General features: G+C 56.7%; 4 protein-coding genes across 4 annotated transcripts; all 4 read right to left on the bottom strand.

Annotated features, from left to right (window-relative positions):
* Nucleotides 1–506: 506 nt before the first annotated feature.
* On the bottom strand, nt 507–4,155 carry LOC125384217 (golgin subfamily A member 6-like protein 22). The gene is made up of 6 exons (XM_048402744.1): nt 4,021–4,155; nt 3,596–3,651; nt 3,299–3,315; nt 1,979–2,269; nt 1,110–1,530; nt 507–699 (listed from the first exon to the last, which is right to left on the bottom strand). The coding sequence occupies exons 1-6, from the start codon at nt 4,153–4,155 to the stop codon at nt 507–509; spliced, it is 1,113 nt and encodes a 370-aa protein (XP_048258701.1).
* A 2,189-nt stretch (nt 4,156–6,344) lies between these two features.
* Nucleotides 6,345–10,325, bottom strand: LOC125384216 (serine/arginine-rich splicing factor 4-like). The gene is made up of 4 exons (XM_048402743.1): nt 10,236–10,325; nt 9,724–9,998; nt 8,087–8,473; nt 6,345–6,585 (listed from the first exon to the last, which is right to left on the bottom strand). The coding sequence occupies exons 1-4, from the start codon at nt 10,323–10,325 to the stop codon at nt 6,345–6,347; spliced, it is 993 nt and encodes a 330-aa protein (XP_048258700.1).
* A 192-nt stretch (nt 10,326–10,517) lies between these two features.
* On the bottom strand, nt 10,518–13,309 carry LOC125384215 (activating signal cointegrator 1 complex subunit 2 homolog). Its single transcript, XM_048402742.1, has 4 exons — nt 13,239–13,309; nt 12,289–12,657; nt 11,374–11,700; nt 10,518–10,785 (listed from the first exon to the last, which is right to left on the bottom strand). Exons 1-4 carry the CDS (start codon nt 13,307–13,309, stop codon nt 10,518–10,520), a joined length of 1,035 nt encoding a protein of 344 aa, XP_048258699.1.
* Nucleotides 13,310–13,501: 192 nt separating this feature from the next.
* Nucleotides 13,502–18,933, bottom strand: LOC125384214 (activating signal cointegrator 1 complex subunit 2 homolog). Its single transcript, XM_048402741.1, has 4 exons — nt 18,811–18,933; nt 15,273–15,547; nt 14,358–14,684; nt 13,502–13,769 (listed from the first exon to the last, which is right to left on the bottom strand). Exons 1-4 carry the CDS (start codon nt 18,931–18,933, stop codon nt 13,502–13,504), a joined length of 993 nt encoding a protein of 330 aa, XP_048258698.1.
* Nucleotides 18,934–19,469: the final 536 nt, after the last annotated feature.

The raw sequence follows: 19,469 nt of genomic DNA, 5'->3' as shown, positions 1-19,469 counted from the left end.
CCCAGCTTTCTAGCTCCTGCTGTTTGGCTCCTGTTTTCTTGATCCTGCTAGCTGGCTGTTGTCTAGCTCCCGCTGTTTGGCTCCTGCTTTCTGGCTCCTATTGTCTGGTTCCTGCTGTCTGGCCCATTCTGTGTGGCTGGCTCCTGCTGTCTGGCTCCTGTTTTCTGGCTCCTTCTGTCTGGTTCTGCTGTCTGGCTCCTGCTGTCTGGCTCCTGCTCTGTGGTTCCTGCTGTATGTATCCTGATGTCTGCCTCCTTTTTTTCTGTGTGGCTGGCTCCTGCTGTCTGGCTCCTGTTTTGTCATTCCTGCTGTCTGGCTCCTGATGTCTGGCTCCTGTTTTCTGGCTCCTGTTGTCTAGCTCCTGCTGTCTGGCTCTGTTGACTGGCTACTACGTTATGACTTCTAATGTCTGGCTCCTGATTTCTGGCCCCTGCTTTCTAGCTCCTGCTGTCTGGCTCCTGCTTTCTGGCTCCTGCTGTCTGGTTCTGTTGTCTGGCTTTTGCTGTCTAGCTCCTGCTGTCTGGTTCTGCTGTCTGGCTGGCTCCTGTTGTCTGGCTCCTGTCTAGCTCCCGCTGTCTGGCTCCTGGTTTCTCGCCCCTGTTGTCTGGTTCCTGTTGTCTGGCTCCTGTTTTCTGGCTCCTGCTGTCTGGCTCCTGTTTTGCTCCTGCTGTTTGACTCCTGCTGTCTAGCACTTGCTGTCTAGCACTTGCAGTCTGGCTCTGCTATCTGGCTCCTGTTTGGCTCGTACGTTCTGGCTCCTGCTGTCTGGCTCCTGCTATCTGACCCTGCTTTCTTGCTCCTTCTGTCTGGCTCTGCTTTCTGGCTCCTGCTGTGTGGCTCCTACTTTCTGGCTCCTGCTGTGTGGCTCCTGCTTTCTGGCTCCTGCTGTCTGGCTCCTGCTGTGTGGCTTTTCTCTCTGGCTGTTCCTCTCTGTCTCCTGCTGTCTGGCTCCTGATGTCTGGCCCCTGCCTTCTTGCTCCTGCTTTCTGGCTCCTGCTCTCTGGCTCCCGCTGTCTGGCTCATGCTCTCTGGCTCATGCTTTCTGGCCTCTGCTTTCTAGCTCCTGCTGTCTGGCTCCTGCTTTCTGGCTCCTGCTGTCTGCCTCCTACTTTCTGGCTTCTGCTGTGTGGCTATTCTGTCTGGCTGCTCCTTCCTGTCCCCTGCTGTCTGCCTCCTGATGTCTGGCTCCTGATTGCTGGGCCCTGCTTTCTAGCTCCTGCTGTCTGGCTCCTGCTTTCTGGCTACTGCTGTCTGGTTCTGTTGTCTGGCTTTTGCTGTCTAGCTCCTGCTGTCTGGTTCTGCTGTCTGACTGGCTCCTGTTGTCTGGCTCCTGTCTAGCTCCCGCTGTCTGGCTCCTGGTTTCTCGCCCTTGTTGTCTGGTTCCTGCTGTTTGGCTCCTGCTGTCTAGCACCTGCAGTCTGGCTCTGCTATCTGGCTCCTGTTTGGCTCGAACGTTCTGGCTCCTGCTGTCTGGCTCCGCTAACTGACCCTGCTTTCTTGCTCCTTCTGTCTGGCTCTCCTTTCTGGCTCCTGTTGTGTGGCTCCTACTTTCTGGCTCCTGCCTTCTGGCTCCTGCTTTCTGGCTCCTGCTGTGTGGCTATTCTCTCTGGCTGCTCCTCTCTGTCTCCTGCTGTCTGGCTCCTGATGTCTGGCCCCTGCTTTCTAGCTCCTGCTTTCTGGCTCCTGCTCTCTGGCTCCCGCTGTCTGGCTCATGCTCTCTGGCTGATGCTTTCTGGCCTCTGCTTTCTAGCTCCTGCTGTCTGGCTCTGCTTTCTGGCTCCTGCTGTCTGCCTCCTACTTTCTGGCTTCTGCTGTGTGGCTATTCTGTCTGGCTGCTCCTTCCTGTCCCCTGCTGTCTGCCTCCTGATGTCTGGCTCCTGATTGCTGGCCCCTGCTTTCTAGCTCCTGCTGTCTGGCTCCTGCTTTCTGGCTCCTGCTGTCTGGTTCTGTTGTCTGGCTTTTGCTGTCTAGCTCCTGCTGTCTGGTTCTGCTGTCTGGCTGGCTCCTGTTGTCTGGCTCCTGTCTAGCTCCCGCTGTCTGGCTCCTGGTTTCTCGCCCCTGTTGTCTGGTTCCTGTTGTCTGGCTCCTGTTTTCTGGCTCCTGCTGTCTGGCTCCTGTTTTATAGTTCCTGCTGTTTGGCTCCTGCTGTCTAGCACCTGCAGTCTGGCTCTGCTATCTGGCTCCTGTTTGGCTCGTACGTTCTGGCTCCTGCTGTCTGGCTCCTGCTGTCTGACCCTGCTTTCTTGCTCCTTCTGTCTGGCTCTCCTTTCTGGCTCCTGTTGTGTGGCTCCTACTTTCTGGCTCCTGCTTTCTGGCTCCTGCCTTCTGGCTCCTGCTTTCTGGCTCCTGCTGTGTGGCTATTCTGTCTGGCTGCTCCTACCTGTCCCCTGCTGTCTGTCTCCTGCTGTCTGGCCCCTGCCTTCTGGCTCCTGCTTTCTGGCTCCTGCTGTCTGGCTCCTGCTGTCTGGCTCCTGTTTTCTGGCTCCTTCTGTCTGGTTCTGCTGACTGCATCCTATTGTCTGGCTCCTGCTGTCTAGCTCCTGCTGTCTGACTCTAGCTGTATGGCTCCTGCTGTCTGGTTCTGCTGTGTGGCTGGCTTCTGCTGTCTCGCTCGTGTTTTCTGGCTCCTGCTCTATGGCTCATGCTTTCTGGCCCCTGCTTTCTAGCTCCCGCTGTTTGGCTCCTGCTTTCTGGCTCCTGTTGTCTGGTTCCTGCTGTCTGGCCCATTCTGTGTGGCTGGCTCCTGCTGTCTGGCTCCTGTTTTCTGGCTCCTTCTGTCTGGTTCTGCTGTCTGGCTCCTGCTGTCTGGCTCCTGCTCTGTGGCTCCTGCTGTATGTATCCTGATGTCTGCCTCCTTTTTTTCTGTGTGGCTGGCTCCTGCTGTCTGGCTCCTGTTTTGTCGTTCCTGCTGTCTGGCTCCTGATGTCTGGCTCCTGCTTTCTGGCTCCTGCTGTCTACCTCCTGCTGTGTGGCTATTCTCTCTGGCTGCTCCTCTCTGTCTCCTGCTGTCTGGCTCCTGCTGTCTGGCCCCTGCCTTCTTGCTCCTGCTTTCTGGCTCCTGCTCTCTGGCTCCCGCTGTCTGGCTCATGCTCTCTGGCTGATGCTTTCTGGCCTCTGCTTTCTAGCTCCTGCTGTCTGGCTCTGCTTTCTGGCTCCTGCTGTCTGCCTCCTACTTTCTGGCTTCTGCTGTGTGGCTATTCTGTCTGGCTGCTCCTTCCTGTCCCCTGCTGTCTGCCTCCTGATGTCTGGCTCCTGATTGCTGGCCCCTGCTTTCTAGCTCCTGCTGTCTGGCTCCTGCTTTCTGGCTCCTGCTGTCTGGTTCTGTTGTCTGGCTTTTGCTGTCTAGCTCCTGCTGTGTGGTTCTGCTGTCTGGCTGGCTCCTGTTGTCTGGCTCCTGTCTAGCTCCCGCTGTCTGGCTCCTGGTTTCTCGCCCCTGTTGTCTGGTTCCTGTTGTCTGGCTCCTGTTTTCTGGCTCCTGCTGTCTGGCTCCTGTTTTATAGTTCCTGCTGTTTGGCTCCTGCTGTCTAGCACCTGCAGTCTGGCTCTGCTATCTGGCTCCTGTTTGGCTCGTACGTTCTGGCTCCTGCTGTCTGGCTCCTGCTGTCTGACCCTGCTTTCTTGCTCCTTCTGTCTGGCTCTCCTTTCTGGCTCCTGTTGTGTGGCTCCTACTTTCTGGCTCCTGCTTTCTGGCTCCTGCTGTCTGGCTCCTGCTTTCTGGCTCCTGCTGTGTGGCTATTCCGTCTGGCTGCTCCTACCTGTCCCCTGCTGTCTGTCTCCTGCTGTCTGGCCCCTGCCTTCTGGCTCCTGCTTTCTGGCTCCTGCTGTCTGGCTCCCGCTCTCTGGCTCCTGTTTTCTGGCTCCTTCTGTCTGGTTCTGCTGACTGCATCCTATTGTCTGGCTCCTGCTGTCTAGCTCCTGCTGTCTGACTCTAGCTGTATGGCTCCTGCTGTCTGGTTCTGCTGTGTGGCTGGCTTCTGCTGTCTCGCTCGTGTTTTCTGGCTCCTGCTCTATGGCTCATGCTTTCTGGCCCCTGCTTTCTAGCTCCTGCTGTTTGGCTCCTGTTTTCTTGATCCTGCTAGCTGGCTGTTGTCTAGCTCCCGCTGTTTGGCTCCTGCTTTCTGGCTCCTGTTGTCTGGTTCCTGCTGTCTGGCCCATTCTGTGTGGCTGGCTCCTGCTGTCTGGCTCCTGTTTTCTGGCTCCTTCTGTCTGGTTCTGCTGTCTGGCTCCTGCTGTCTGGCTCCTGCTCTGTGGCTCCTGCTGTATGTATCCTGATGTCTGCCTCCTTTTTTTCTGTGTGGCTGGCTCCTGCTGTCTGGCTCCTGTTTTGTCGTTCCTGCTGTCTGGCTCCTGATGTCTGGCTCCTGTTTTCTGGCTCATGTTGTCTAGCTCCTGCTGTCTGGCTCTGTTGACTGGCTACTACGTTATGACTTCTAATGTCTGGCTCCTGATTGCTGGCCCCTGCTTTCTAGCTCCTGCTGTCTGGCTCCTGCTTTCTGGCTCCTGCTGTCTGGTTCTGTTGTCTGGCTTTTGCTGTCTAGCTCCTGCTGTCTGGTTCTGCTGTCTGGCTGGCTCCTGTTGTCTGGCTCCTGTCTAGCTCCCGCTGTCTGGCTCCTGGTTTCTCGCCCCTGTTGTCTGGTTCCTGTTGTCTGGCTCCTGTTTTCTGGCTCCTGATGTCTGGCTCCTGTTTGGCTCCTGCTGTTTGACTCCTGCTGTCTAGCACTTGCTGTCTAGCACTTGCAGTCTGGCTCTGCTATCTGGCTCCTGTTTGGCTCGTACGTTCTGGCTCCTGCTGTCTGGCTCCTGCTATCTGACCCTGCTTTCTTCCTCCTTCTGTCTGGCTCTGCTTTCTGGCTCCTGCTGTGTGGCTCCTACTTTCTGGCTCCTGCTGTGTGGCTCCTGCTTTCTGGCTCCTGCTGTCTGGCTCCTGCTGTGTGGCTATTCTCTCTGGCTGCTCCTCTCTGTCTCCTGCTGTCTGGCTCCTGATGTCTGGCCCCTGCCTTCTTGCTCCTGCTTTCTGGCTCCTGCTCTCTGGCTCCCGCTGTCTGGCTCATGCTCTCTGGCTCATGCTTTCTGGCCTCTGCTTTCTAGCTCCTGCTGTCTGGCTCTGCTTTCTGGCTCCTGCTGTCTTCCTCCTACTTTCTGGCTTCTGCTGTGTGGCTATTCTGTCTGGCTGCTCCTTCCTGTCCCCTGCTGTCTGGCTCCTGATTGCTGGCCCCTGCTTTCTAGCTCCTGCTGTCTGGCTCCTGCTTTCTGGCTCCTGCTGTCTGGTTCTGTTGTCTGGCTTTTGCTGTCTAGCTCCTGCTGTGTGGTTCTGCTGTCTGGCTGGCTCCTGTTGTCTGGCCCCTGTCTAGCTCCCGCTGTCTGGCTCCTGGTTTCTCGCCCCTGTTGTCTGGTTCCTGTTGTCTGGCTCCTGTTTTCTGGCTCCTGCTGTCTGGCTCCTGTTTTATAGTTCCTGCTGTTTGGCTCCTGCTGTCTAGCACCTGCAGTCTGGCTCTGCTATCTGGCTCCTGTTTGGCTCGTACGTTCTGGCTCCTGCTGTCTGGCTCCTGCTAACTGACCCTGCTTTCTTGCTCCTTCTGTCTGGCTCTCCTTTCTGGCTCCTGTTGTGTAGCTCCTACTTTCTGGCTCCTGCTGTCTGGCTCCTGTTTTCTGGCTCCTTCTGTCTGGTTCTGCTGACTGCATCCTATTGTCTGGCTCCTGCTGTCTAGCTCCTGCTGTCTAGCTCCTGCTGTCTGACTCTAGCTGTATGGCTCCTGCTGTCTGGTTCTGCTGTGTGGCTGGCTTCTGCTGTCTCGCTCGTGTTTTCTGGCTCCTGCTCTATTGCTCATGCTTTCTGGCCCCTGCTTTCTAGCTCCTGCTGTTTGGCTCCTGTTTTCTTGATCCTGCTAGCTGGCTCTTGTCTAGCTCCCGCTGTTTGGCTCCTGCTTTCTGGCTCCTGTTGTCTGGTTCCTGCTGTCTGGCCCATTCTGTGTGGCTGGCTCCTGCTGTCTGGCTCCTGTTTTCTGGCTCCTTCTGTCTGGTTCTGCTGTGTGGCTCCTGCTGTCTGGCTCCTGCTGTGTGGTTCCTGCTGTATGTATCCTGATGTCTGCCTCCTTTTTTTCTGTGTGGCTGGCTCCTGCTGTCTGGCTCCTGTTTTGTCGTTCCTGCTGTCTGGCTCCTGATGTCTGGCTCCTGTTTTCTGGCTCCTGTTGTCTAGCTCCTGCTGTCTGGCTCTGTTGACTGGCTACTACGTTATGACTTCTAATGTCTGGCTCCTGATTTCTGGCCCCTGCTTTCTAGCTCCTGCTGTCTGGCTCCTGCTTTCTGGCTCCTGCTGTCTGGTTCTGTTGTCTGGCTTTTGCTGTCTAGTTCCTGCTGTCTGGTTCTGCTGTCTGGCTGGCTCCTGTTGTCTGGCTCCTGTCTAGCTCCCGCTGTCTGGCTCCTGGTTTCTGCCCCCTGTTGTCTGGTTCCTGTTGTCTGGCTCCTGTTTTCTGGCTCCTGCTGTCTGGCTCCTGTTTTATAGTTCCTGCTGTTTGGCTCCTGCTGTCTAGCACCTGCAGTCTGGCTCTGCTATCTGGCTCCTGTTTGGCTCGTACGTTCTGGCTCCTGCTGTCTGGCTCCTGCTAACTGACCCTGCTTTCTTGCTCCTTCTGTCTGGCTCTCCTTTCTGGCTCCTGTTGTGTAGCTCCTACTTTCTGGCTCCTGCTTTCTGGCTCCTGCCTTCTGGCTCCTGCTGTCTGGCTCCTGCTGTGTGGCTATTCTCTCTGGCTTCTCCTCTCTGTCTCCTGCTGTCTGGCTCCTGATGTCTGGCCCCTGCCTTCTTGCTCCTGTTTTCTGGCTCCTGCTGTCTGGCTCCCGCTGTCTGGCTCCTGCTCTCTGGCTCATGCTTTCTGGCCTCTGCTTTCTAGCTCCTGCTGTCTGGCTCTGCTTTCTGGCTCCTGCTGTCTGCCTCCTACTTTCTGGCTTCTGCTGTGGTGCTATTCTGTCTGGCTGCTCCTTCCTGTCCCCTGCTGTCTGTCTCCTGCTGTCTGGCTCCTGCTTTCTGGCTCCTGCCGTCTCGCTCCTGCTGTCTGGCTCCTGCTCTCTGGCTCCTGCTTTCATGCTCCTGCTGTCTGGCTCGTGTTTTCTGGCTCCCGCTCTCTGTCTTCTGCTCTCTGGCTCCTGAATTCTCTCTGGCTGCTCCTCTCTGTCTCCTGCTGTCTGGCTCCTGATGTCTGGCCCCTGCCTTCTTGCTCCTGCTTTCTGGCTCCTGCTGTCTGGCTCCTGCTGTCTGGCTCCTCCTTTCTAGCTCCTGATGTCTGGCCCCTGCTTTCTAGCTCCTGCTGTCTGGCTCCTGCTTTCTGGCTCCTGCTGTCTGGTTCTGCTGTCTGGTTCTGCTGTCTGGCCGGCTCCTGCTGTCTGGCTCGTGTTTTCTGGCTCCTTCTCTCTGGCTCCTACTTTGTGGCTCGTGTTTTCTGGCTTCTGCTGTCTGCATCCTACCGTCTGGCTCCTGCTGTCTGGCTCTGCTTTCCGGTCCCTACGTTCTGGCTCCTACTTTCTGGCTCCTGCTGTGAGGCTCCTGCTTTCTGGCTCCTGCTTTCTGCCTCCTACTTTCTGGCTTCTGCTGTGTGGCTATTCTGTCTGGCTGCTCCTTCCTGTCCCCTGCTGTCTGTCTGCTGCTGTCTGGCTCCTGCTTTCTGGCTCCTGCTTTCTGGCTCCTGCTGTCTTGCTCCTGCTCTCTGGCTCCTGCTTTCATGCTTCTGCTCTCTGGCTCCTGAATTCTGGCCCCTGCTTTCTAGCTCCTGCTGTCTGGCCCCTGCTTTCTAGCTCCTGCTGTCTGGCTCCTGCTTTCTGGCTCCTGCTTTCTGGCTCCTGCTGTCTGGCTCCTGCTTTCTGGCTCCTGCTGTGTGGCTCATGCTGTCTGTCTCCTGCTGTCTGGTCCCTGTCTTCTGGCTCCTGCTTTCTGGCTCCTGCTGTCTGGCTCCTGCTTTCTGGCTCCTGCTTTCATGCTCCTGCTGCCTGGCTCGTGTTTTCTGGCTCCTGCTGTCTGTCTCCTGCTCTCTGGTTCCTGAATTCTGGTCCCTGCTTTCTAGCTCCTGCTGTCTGGCCCCTGCTTTCTAGCTCCTGCTGTCTGGCTCCTGCTGTCTGGTTCTGCTGTCTGGTTCTGCCGTCTGGCTGGCTCCTGCTGTCTGGCTCGTGTTTTCTGGCTCCTTCTGTCTGGCTCCTACTTTGTGGCTCGTGTTTTCTGGCTTCTCCTGTCTGCATCCTACCGTCTGGCTCCTGCTGTTTGGCTCCTGCTATCTGACCCTGCTTTCTTGCCCCTTCTATCTGGCTCTGCTTTCTGGTTCCTACTTTCTGGCTCCTACTGTCTGGCTCCTGCTGTGATGCTCCTGCTTTCTGGCTCCTGCTGTATGTCTGCTGCTGTGTGGCTATTCTGTCTGGCTGCACCTCTCTGTCTCCTGCTGTCTGGCTCCTTCTGTCTGGTCCCTGCCTTCTGGCTCCTGCTTTCTGGCTCCTGCTTTCATGCTCCTGCTGTCTGGCTCGTGTTTTCTGGGTACCGCTGTCTGTCTCCTACTATCTGGCTCCTGAATTCTGGCCCCTGCTTTCTAGCTCCTGCTGTCTGGCCCCTGCTTTCTAGCTCCTGCTGTCTCGCTCCTGCTTTCTGGCTCCTGCTGTCTGGTTCTGCTGTCTGGCTGGCTCCTGCTGTCTGGCTCGTGTTTTCTGGCTTCTTCTGTCTGGCTCCTGCTTTGTGGCTCGTGTTTTCTGGCTTCTGCTGTCTGCATCCTACCGTCTCTCTCCTGATGTCTGGCTCCTGCAGTCTGGCTCCTGTTTGGCCCCTCCTTTCTGGCTCCTGCAGTCTGGCTCCTGATTTCTGGCCCCTGCTTTCTAGCTCCTGCTGTCTGGCTCCTGATTTCTGGCTCCTGCTGTCTGGTTCTGTTGTCTGGCCTTTGCTGTCTAGCTCCTGCTGTCTGCTTCTGTTGTCTGGCTGGCTCCTGCTGTCTGGCTCCTGCAGTCTGGCTCCTGTTTGGCTCCTCCTTTCTGGCTCCTGCAGTCTGGCTCCTGATTTCTGGCCCCTGCTTTCTAGCTCCTGCTGTCTGGCTCCTGATTTCTGGCTCCTGCTGTCTGGTTCTGTTGTCTCGCCTTTGCTGTCTAGCTCCTGCTGTCTGCTTCTGTTGTCTGGCTGGCTCCTGCTGTCTGGCTCCTGTCTAGCTCCCGCTGTCTGGCTCCTGGTTTCTGGCCCCTGTTGTCTGGTTCCTGTTGTCTGGCTCCTGTTTTCTAGCTCCTGCTGTCTAGCTCCTGTTTTGTAATTCCTGCTGTTTGGCTCCTGCTGTCTGGCACCTGCTGTCTGGCTCTGCTATCTGGCTCCTGTTTGGCTCGTACTTTCTTGCTCCTTCTGTCTGGCTCTGCTTTCTGGCTCCTGCTGTGTGGCTCCTTCTTTCTGGCTCCTGCTGTCTGGCTCCCGCTGTCTGGCTCATGCTCTCTGGCTCAAGCTTTCTGGCCTCTGCTTTCTAGCTCCTGCTGTCTGGCACCTGCTGTCTGGCTCTGCTATCTGGCTCCTGTTTGGCTCGTACTTTCTGACTTCTGCTGTGTGGCTATTCTGTCTGGCTGCTCCTTTCTGGCTCCTTCTCACTGGCTCCTACTTTGTAGCTTGTGTTTTCGGGCTTCTGCTGTCTGCATCCTACCGTCTGGCTCCTGCTGTCTGGCTCCTGCTATCTGACCCTGCTTTCTTGCTCCTGCTGTCTGGCTCTGCTTTCTGGTTCCTACTTTCTGGCTCCTACTTTCTGGCTCCTGCTATGAGGCTCCTGCTGTCTGGCTTTTGCTGTTTGGCTCCTGCTTTCTGGCTCCTGCTGTCTGGTTCTGCTGTCTGGCTGGCTCCTGTCTAGCTCCCGCTGTCTGGCTCCTGGTTTCTCGCCCCTGTTGTCTGGTTCCTGTTGTCTGGCTCCTGTTTTCTGGCTCCTGCTGTCTGGCTCCTGTTTTATAGTTCCTGCTGTTTGGCTCCTGCTGTCTAGCACCTGCAGTCTGGCTCTGCTATCTGGCTCCTGTTTGGCTCGTACGTTCTGGCTCCTGCTGTCTGGCTCCTGCTGTCTGGCCCCTGCTTTCTTGCTCCTTCTGTCTGGCTCTGCTTTCTGGCTCCTGCTATGTGGCTCCTACTTTCTGGCTCCTGCTTTCTGGCTCCTGCTTTCTGGCTCCTGCTGTCTGGCTCCTGCTGTATGGCTATTCTCTCTGGCTTCTCCTCTCTGTGTCCTGCTGTCTGGCTCCTGATGTCTGGCCCCTGCCTTCTTGCTCCTGCTTTCTGGCTCCTGCTGTCTGGCTCCTGCTGTCTGGCTCATGCTCTCTGGCTCATGCTTTCTGGCCTCTGCTTTCATGCTCCTGCTGTCTGGCTCGTGTTTTCTGGCTCCCGCTCTCTGTCTTCTGCTCTCTGGCTCCTGAATTCTGGCCCCTGCTTTCTAGCTCCTGCTGTCTGGCCCCTGCTTTCTAGCTCCTGCTGTGTGGCTCCTGCTTTCTGGCACCTGATTTCTGGCTCCTGCTGTCTGGTTCTGTTGTCTGGCCTTTGCTGTCTAGCTCCTGCTGTCTGCTTCTGTTGTCTGGCTGGCTCCTGCTCTCTGGCTCCTGTCTAGCTCCCGCTGTCTGGCTCCTGGTTTCTGGCCCCTGTTGTCTGGTTCCTGTTGTCTGGCTCCTGTTTTCTGGCTCCTGCTGTCTGGCTCCTGTTTTGTAATTCCTGCTGTTTGGCTTCTGCTGTCTGGCACTTGCAGTCTGGTTCTGCTATCTGGCTCCTGTTTGGCTCGTACTTTCTCGCTCCTTCTGTCTGGCTCTGCTTTCTGGCTCCTGCTGTGTGGCTCCTTCTTTCTGGCTCCTGCTGTCTGGCTCCCGCTGTCTGGCTCATGCTCTCTGGCTCAAGCTTTCTGGCCTCTGCTTTCTACCTCCTGCTGTCTGGCTCTCCTTACTGGCTCCTGCTGTCTGCCTCCTACTTTCTGACTTCTGCTGTGTGTCTATTCTGTCTGGCTGCTCCTTTCTGTCCCCTGCTGTCTGTCTCCTGCTGTCTGGCTCCTGCTTTCTGGCTCCTGCTGTCTGGCTCCTGCTGTCTGGCTCCTGCTCTCTGGCACCTGCTTTCATGCTTCTGCTCTCTGGCTCCTGAATTGTGGCCCCTGCTTTCTAGCTCCTGCTGTCTGGCCCCTGCTTTCTAGCTCCTGCTGTCTGGCTCCTGCTTTCTGGCTCCTGCTGTCTGGCCCCTGTTGTCTGGTTCCTGTTGTCTGGCCCCTGTTTTCTGGCTCCTTCTCTCTGGCTCCTACTTTGTGGCTCGTGTTTTCTGGCTTCTGCTGTCTGCATCCTACCGTCTGGCTCCTGCAGTATGGCTCCTGCTATCTGACCCTGCTTTCTTGCTCCTGCTGTCTGGCTCTGCTTTCTGGTTCCTACTTTCTGGCTCCTACTTTCTGGCTCCTGCTATGAGGCTCCTGCTGTCTGGCTTTTGCTGTCTGTCTGCTGCTTTCTGGCTCCTGCTGTCTGGTTCTGCTGTCTGGCTGGCTCCTGTCTAGCTCCCGCTGTCTGGCTCCTGGTTTCTCGCCCCTGTTGTCTGGTTCCTGTTGTCTGGCTCCTGTTTTCTGGCTCCTGCTGTCTGGCTCCTGTTTTGTAATTCCTGCTGTTTGGCTTCTGCTGTCTGGCACTTGCAGTCTGGTTCTGCTATCTGGCTCCTGTTTGGCTCGTACTTTCTCGCTCCTTCTGTCTGGCTCTGCTTTCTGGCTCCTGCTGTGTGGCTCCTTCTTTCTGGCTCCTGCTGTCTGGCTCCCGCTGTCTGGCTCATGCTCTCTGGCTCAAGCTTTCTGGCCTCTGCTTTCTAGCTCCTGCTGTCTGGCTCTCCTTACTGGCTCCTGCTGTCTGCCTCCTACTTTCTGACTTCTGCTGTGTGTCTATTCTGTCTGGCTGCTCCTTTCTGTCCCCTGCTGTCTGTCTCCTGCTGTCTGGCTCCTGCTTTCTGGCTCCTGCTGTCTGGCTCCTGCTGTCTGGCTCCTGCTCTCTGGCTCCTGCTTTCATGCTTCTGCTCTCTGGCTCCTGAATTGTGGCCCCTGCTTTCTAGCTCCTGCTGTCTGGCCCCTGCTTTCTAGCTCCTGCTGTCTGGCTCCTGCTTTCTGGCTCCTGCTGTCTGGCCCCTGTTGTCTGGTTCCTGTTGTCTGGCCCCTGTTTTCTGGCTCCTTCTCTCTGGCTCCTACTTTGTGGCTCGTGTTTTCTGGCTTCTGCTGTCTGCATCCTACCGTCTGGCTCCTGCAGTCTGGCTCCTGCTATCTGACCCTGCTTTCTTGCTCCTGCTGTCTGGCTCTGCTTTCTGGTTCCTACTTTCTGGCTCCTACTTTCTGGCTCCTGCTATGAGGCTCCTGCTGTCTGGCTTTTGCTGTCTGTCTGCTGCTTTCTGGCTCCTGCTGTCTGGTTCTGCTGTCTGGCTGGCTCCTGTCTAGCTCCCGCTGTCTGGCTCCTGGTTTCTCGCCCCTGTTGTCTGGTTCCTGTTGTCTGGCTCCTGTTTTCTGGCTCCTGCTGTCTGGCTCCTGTTTTATAGTTCCTGCTGTTTGGCTCCTGCTGTCTAGCACCTGCAGTCTGGCTCTGCTATCTGGCTCCTGTTTGGCTCGTACGTTCTGGCTCCTGCTGTCTGGCTCCTGCTGTCTGGCCCCTGCTTTGTTGCTCCTTCTGTCTGGCTCTGCTTTCTGGCTCCTGCTATGTGGCTCCTACTTTCTGGCTCCTGCTTTCTGGCTCCTGCTTTCTGGCTCCTGCTTTCTGGCTCCTGCTGTCTGGCTCCTGCTGTGTGGCTATTCTCTCTGGCTTCTCCTCTCTGTCTCCTGCTGTCTGGCTCCTGATGTCTGGCCCCTGCCTTCTTGCTCCTGCTTTCTGGCTCCTGCTGTCTGGCTCCCGCTGTCTGGCTCATGCTCTCTGGCTCATGCTTTCTGGCCTCTGCTTTCTAGCTCCTGCTGTCTGGCTCTGCTTTCTGGCTCCTGCTGTCTGCCACCTACTTTCTGGTTCTGCTGTGTGGCTATTCTGTCTGGCTGCTCCTTCCTGTCCCCTGCTGTCTGTCTCCTGCTGTCTGTCTCCTGCTTTCTGGCTTCTGCTGTCTGGCTCCTGCTCTCTGGCTCCTGCTTTCATGCTCCTGCTGTCTGGCTCGTGTTTTCTGGCTCCTGCTCTCTGTCTTCTGCTCTCTGGCTCCTGAATTCTGGCCCCTGCTTTCTAGCTCCTGCTGTGTGGCTCCTGCTTTCTGGCTCCTGATTTCTGGCTCCTGCTGTCTGGTTCTGTTGTCTGGCCTTTGCTGTCTAGCTCCTGCTGTCTGCTTCTGTTGTCTGGCTGGCTCCTGCTTTCTGGCCTCTGCTTTCATGCTCCTGCTGTCTGGCTCGTGTTTTCTGGCTCCCGCTCTCTGTCTTCTGCTCTCTGGCTCCTGAATTCTGGCCCCTGCTTTCTAGCTCCTGCTGTCTGGCCCCTGCTTTCTAGCTCCTGCTGTGTGGCTCCTGCTTTCTGGCACCTGATTTCTGGCTCCTGCTGTCTGGTTCTGTTGTCTGGCCTTTGCTGTCTAGCTCCTGCTGTCTGCTTCTGTTGTCTGGCTGGCTCCTGCTCTCTGGCTCCTGTCTAGCTCCCGCTGTCTGGCTCCTGGTTTCTGGCCCCTGTTGTCTGGTTCCTGTTGTCTGGCTCCTGTTTTCTGGCTCCTGCTGTCTGGCTCCTGTTTTGTAATTCCTGCTGTTTGGCTTCTGCTGTCTGGCACTTGCAGTCTGGTTCTGCTATCTGGCTCCTGTTTGGCTCGTACTTTCTCGCTCCTTCTGTCTGGCTCTGCTTTCTGGCTCCTGCTGTGTGGCTCCTTCTTTCTGGCTCCTGCTGTCTGGCTCCCGCTGTCTGGCTCATGCTCTCTGGCTCAAGCTTTCTGGCCTCTGCTTTCTAGCTCCTGCTGTCTGGCTCTCCTTACTGGCTCCTGCTGTCTGCCTCCTACTTTCTGACTTCTGCTGTGTGTCTATTCTGTCTGGCTGCTCCTTTCTGTCCCCTGCTGTCTGTCTCCTGCTGTCTGGCTCCTGCTTTCTGGCTCCTGCTGTCTGGCTCCTGCTGTCTGGCTCCTGCTCTCTGGCTCCTGCTTTCATGCTTCTGCTCTCTGGCTCCTGAATTGTGGCCCCTGCTTTCTAGCTCCTGCAGTCTGGCCCCTGCTTTCTAGCTCCTGCTGTCTGGCTCCTGCTTTCTGGCTCCTGCTGTCTGGCCCCTGTTGTCTGGTTCCTGTTGTCTGGCCCCTGTTTTCTGGCTCCTTCTCTCTGGCTCCTACTTTGTGGCTCGTGTTTTCTGGCTTCTGCTGTCTGCATCCTACCGTCTGGCTCCTGCAGTCTGGCTCCTGCTATCTGACCCTGCTTTCTTGCTCCTGCTGTCTGGCTCTGCTTTCTGGTTCCTACTTTCTGGCTCCTACTTTCTGGCTCCTGCTATGAGGCTCCTGCTGTCTGGCTTTTGCTGTCTGTCTGCTGCTTTCTGGCTCCTGCTGTCTGGTTCTGCTGTCTGGCTGGCTCCTGTCTAGCTCCCGCTGTCTGGCTCCTGGTTTCTCGCCCCTGTTGTCTGGTTCCTGTTGTCTGGCTCCTGTTTTCTGGCTCCTGCTGTCTGGCTCCTGTTTTGTAATTCCTGCTGTTTGGCTTCTGCTGTCTGGCACTTGCAGTCTGGTTCTGCTATCTGGCTCCTGTTTGGCTCGTACTTTCTCGCTCCTTCTGTCTGGCTCTGCTTTCTGGCTCCTGCTGTGTGGCTCCTTCTTTCTGGCTCCTGCTGTCTGGCTCCCGCTGTCTGGCTCATGCTCTCTGGCTCAAGCTTTCTGGCCTCTGCTTTCTAGCTCCTGCTGTCTGGCTCTCCTTACTGGCTCCTGCTGTCTGCCTCCTACTTTCTGACTTCTGCTGTGTGTCTATTCTGTCTGGCTGCTCCTTTCTGTCCCCTGCTGTCTGTCTCCTGCTGTCTGGCTCCTGCTTTCTGGCTCCTGCTGTCTGGCTCCTGCTGTCTGGCTCCTGCTCTCTGGCTCCTGCTTTCATGCTTCTGCTCTCTGGCTCCTGAATTGTGGCCCCTGCTTTCTAGCTCCTGCTGTCTGGCCCCTGCTTTCTAGCTCCTGCTGTCTGGCTCCTGCTTTCTGGCTCCTGCTGTCTGGCCCCTGTTGTCTGGTTCCTGTTGTCTGGCCCCTGTTTTCTGGCTCCTTCTCTCTGGCTCCTACTTTGTGGCTCGTGTTTTCTGGCTTCTGCTGTCTGCATCCTACCGTCTGGCTCCTGCAGTCTGGCTCCTGCTATCTGACCCTGCTTTCTTGCTCCTGCTGTCTGGCTCTGCTTTCTGGTTCCTACTTTCTGGCTCCTACTTTCTGGCTCCTGCTATGAGGCTCCTGCTGTCTGGCTTTTGCTGTCTGTCTGCTGCTTTCTGGCTCCTGCTGTCTGGTTCTGCTGTCTGGCTGGCTCCTGTCTAGCTCCCGCTGTCTGGCTCCTGGTTTCTCGCCCCTGTTGTCTGGTTCCTGTTGTCTGGCTCCTGTTTTCTGGCTCCTGCTGTCTGGCTCCTGTTTTATAGTTCCTGCTGTTTGGCTCCTGCTGTCTAGCACCTGCAGTCTGGCTCTGCTATCTGGCTCCTGTTTGGCTCGTACGTTCTGGCTCCTGCTGTCTGGCTCCTGCTGTCTGGCCCCTGCTTTCTTGCTCCTTCTGTCTGGCTCTGCTTTCTGGCTCCTGCTATGTGGCTCCTACTTTCTGGCTCCTGCTTTCTGGCTCCTGCTTTCTGGCTCCTGCTGTCTGGCTCCTGCTGTGTGGCTATTCTCTCTGGCTTCTCCTCTCTGTCTCCTGCTGTCTGGCTCCTGATGTCTGGCCCCTGCCTTCTTGCTCCTGCTTTCTGGCTCCTGCTGTCTGGCTCCCGCTGTCTGGCTCATGCTCTCTGGCTCATGCTTTCTGGCCTCTGCTTTCTAGCTCCTGCTGTCTGGCTCTGCTTTCTGGCTCCTGCTGTCTGCCACATACTTTCTGGCTTCTGCTGTGTGGCTATTCTGTCTGGCTGCTCCTTCCTGTCCCCTGCTGTCTGTCTCCTGCTGTCTGTCTCCTGCCTCCTGGCTCCTGCTGTCTGGCTCCTGCTCTCTGGCTCCTGCTTTCATGCTCCTGCTGTCTGGCTCGTGTTTTCTGGCTCCTGCTCTCTGTCTTCTGCTCTCTGGCTCCTGAATTCTGGCCCCTGCTTTCTAGCTCCTGCTGTCTGGCCCCTGCTTTCTAGCTCCTGCTGTGTGGCTCCTGCTTTCTGGCTCCTGATTTCTGGCTCCTGCTGTCTGGTTCTGTTGTCTGGCCTTTGCTGTCTAGCTCCTGCTGTCTGCTTCTGTTGTCTGGCTGGCTCCTGCTGTCTGGCTCCTGTCTAGCTCCCGCTGTCTGGCTCCTGGTTTCTGGCCCCTGTTGTCTGGTTCCTGTTGTCTGGCTCCTGTTTTCTGGCTCCTGCTGTCTGGCTCCTGTTTTGTAATTCCTGCTGTTTGGCTTCTGCTGTCTGGCACTTGCAGTCTGGCTCTGCTATCTGGCTCCTGTTTGGCTCGTACTTTCTCGCTCCTTCTGTCTGGCTCTGCTTTCTGGCTCCTGCTGTGTGGCTCCTTCTTTCTGGCTCCTGCTGTCTGGCTCCCGCTGTCTGGCTCATGCTCTCTGGCTCAAGCTTTCTGGCCTCTGCTTTCTAGCTCCTGCTGTCTGGCTCTCCTTACTGGCTCCTGCTGTCTGCCTCCTACTTTCTGACTTCTGCTGTGTGTCTATTCTGTCTGGCTGCTCCTTTCTGTCCCCTGCTGTCTGTCTCCTGCTGTCTGGCTCCTGCTTTCTGGCTCCTGCTGTCTGGCTCCTGCTGTCTGGCTCCTGCTCTCTGGCTCCTGCTTTCATGCTTCTGCTCTCTGGCTCCTGAATTGTGGCCCCTGCTTTCTAGCTCCTGCTGTCTGGCCCCTGCTTTCTAGCTCCTGCTGTCTGGCTCCTGCTTTCTGGCTCCTGCTGTCTGGCCCCTGTTGTCTGGTTCCTGTTGTCTGGCTCCTGTTTTCTGGCTCCTTCTCTCTGGCTCCTACTTTGTGGCTCGTGTTTTCTGGCTTCTGCTGTCTGCATCCTACCGTCTGGCTCCTGCAGTCTGGCTCCTGCTATCTGACCCTGCTTTCTTGCTCCTGCTGTCTGGCTCTGCTTTCTGGGTCCTACTTTCTGGCTCCTACTTTCTGCCTCCTGCTGTGAGGCTCCTGCTTTCTGGCTCCAGCTGTCTGGCTCCTGCTTTCTGGCTCCTGCTGTGTGGCTATTCTGTCTGGCTGCCCCTCTCTGTCTCATGCTGTCTGGCTCCTGCTGTCTGGTCCCTGCCTTCTGGCTCCTGCTTTCTGGCTCCTGCTGTCTGGCTCCTGCTGTCTGGCTCCTGCTTTCATGCTTCTGCTGTCTGGCTCGTGTTTTCTGGATCCCGCTGTCTGTCTCCTGCTCTCTGGCTCCTGAATTCTGGCCCCTGCTTTCTAGCTCCTGCTGTCTGGCCCCTGCTTTCTAGCTCCTGCTGTCTGGCTCCTGCTTTCTGGCTCCAGCTGTCTGGTTCTGCTGTCTGGCTGGCTCCTGCTGTCTGGCTCCTGCTTTGTGGCACGTGTTTTCTGGCTTCTGCTGTCTGCATCCTACCGTCTGGCTCCTGCTGTCTGGCTCCTGCAGTCTGGCTCCTGCTATCTGACCCTGCTTTCTTGCTCCTTCTTTCTGGCTGTGCTTTCTGGTTCCTACTTTCTGGCTCCTACTTTCTGGCTCCTGCTGTGAGGCTCCTGCTTTCTGGCTCCTGCTGTCTGGCTCTTGCTTTCTGACTCGAGCTGTATTGCTCCTGATGTCTGGTTCTGCTGTGTGGCTGGCTTCTGCTGTCTCGCTCGTGTTTTCTGGCTGCTCTATGGCTCATGCTTTCTGGCCCCTGCTTTCTAGCCCCTGCTGTCTGGCTCCTGTTTTCTTGATCCTGCTAGCTGGCTCTTGTCTAACTCCCGCTGTTTGGCTCCTGCTTTCTGGCTCCTGTTGTCTGGTTCCTGCTGTCTGGCCCATTCTGTGTGGCTGGCTCCTGCTGTCTGGCTCCTGTTTTCTGGCTCCTTCTGTCTGGTTCTGCTGTGTGGCTCCTGCTGTGTGGCTCCTGCTGTGTGGCTCCTGCTGTGTGGCTGCTGCTGTCTGGCTCCTGTTTTGTCGTTCCTGCTGTCTGGCTTCTGCTTTCTAGCTCCTGCTGTCTGGCCCCTGCTTTCTAGCTCCTGCTGTCTGGCTCCTGCTTTCTGGCTCCTGCTGTCTGGCCCCTGTTGTCTGGTTCCTGTTGTCTGGCTCCTGTTTTCTGGCTCCTTCTCTCTGGCTCCTACTTTGTGGCTCGTGTTTTCTGGCTTCTGCTGTCTGCATCCTACCGTCTGGCTCCTGCAGTCTGGCTCCTGCTATCTGACCCTGCTTTCTTGCTCCTGCTGTCTGGCTCTGCTTTCTTGGTCCTACTTTCTGGCTCCTACTTTCTGCCTCCTGCTGTGAGGCTCCTGCTTTCTGGCTCCAGCTGTCTGGCTCCTGCTTTCTGGCTCCTGCTGTGTGGCTATTATGTCTGGCTGCCCCTCTCTGTCTCATGCTGTCTGGCTCCTGCTGTCTGGCTCCTGCTCTCTGGCTCCTGTTCTCATGCTCCTGCTGTCTGGCTCGTGCTTTCTGGCTCCTGCTCTCTGTCTCCTGCTCTCTGGCTCCTGAATTCTGGCCCCTGCTTTCTAGCTCCTGCTGTCTGGCCCCTGCTTTCTAGCTCCTGCTGTCTGGCTCTTGCTTTCTCGCTCCTGCTGTCTGGTTCTGCTGTCTGGCTTGCTCCTGCTGTCTGGTTCGTGTTTTCTGGCTCCTTCTGTCTGGCTCCTACTTTGTGGCTCGTGTTTTCTGGCTTCTGCTGTCTGCATCATACCGTCTGGCTCCTGATGTCTGGCTCCTGCAGTCTGGCTCCTGCTGTGTGGCTATTCTGTCTGGCTGCTCCTCTCTGGCTCCCGCTGTTTGGCTCCTGATGTCTGGCTCCTGTTTTCTGGCTCATGTTGTCTGGCTCCTGCTAACTGACCCTGCTTTCTTGCTCCTTCTTTCTGGCTCTGCTTTCTGGTTCCTACTTTCTGGCTCCTGCTGTGAGGCTCCTGCTTTCTGGCTCCTGCTGTCTGGCTCCTGCTTTCTGGCTCCTGATGTGTGGCTATTCTGTCTGGCTGCTCCTCTCTGTCTCCTGCTGTCTGGCTCCTGCTGTCTGGTCCCTGCCTTCTGGCTCCTGCTTTCTGGCTGCTGCTGTCTGGTTCTGCTGTCTGCATCCTATTGTCTGGCTTCTGCTGTCTGGCTCCTGCTGTCTAGCTCCTGCTGTCTGACTCTAGCTGTATGGCTCCTGCTGTCTGCTTCTGCTGTGTGGCTGGCGCCTGCTGTCTCGCTCGTGTTTTCTGGCTCCTGCTCTATGGCTCCTGCTTTCTGGCCCCTGCTTTCTAGCTCCTGCTGTCTGGCTCCTGTTATCTTGATCCTGCTGACTGGCTCCTGTCTAGCTCCCGCTGTTTGGCTCCTGCTATCTGGCTCCTGCTTTCTGGCTCCTGCTGTGTG

The sequence above is a fragment of the Haliotis rufescens genome, unplaced genomic scaffold, assembly GCF_023055435.1.
Source record: "Haliotis rufescens isolate VD_foot unplaced genomic scaffold, xgHalRufe1.0.p SCAF_29, whole genome shotgun sequence".
In the NCBI taxonomy this organism is placed as follows: domain Eukaryota; kingdom Metazoa; phylum Mollusca; class Gastropoda; order Lepetellida; family Haliotidae; genus Haliotis; species Haliotis rufescens.
This window is presented reverse-complemented; position numbering and strand designations above follow the sequence as displayed.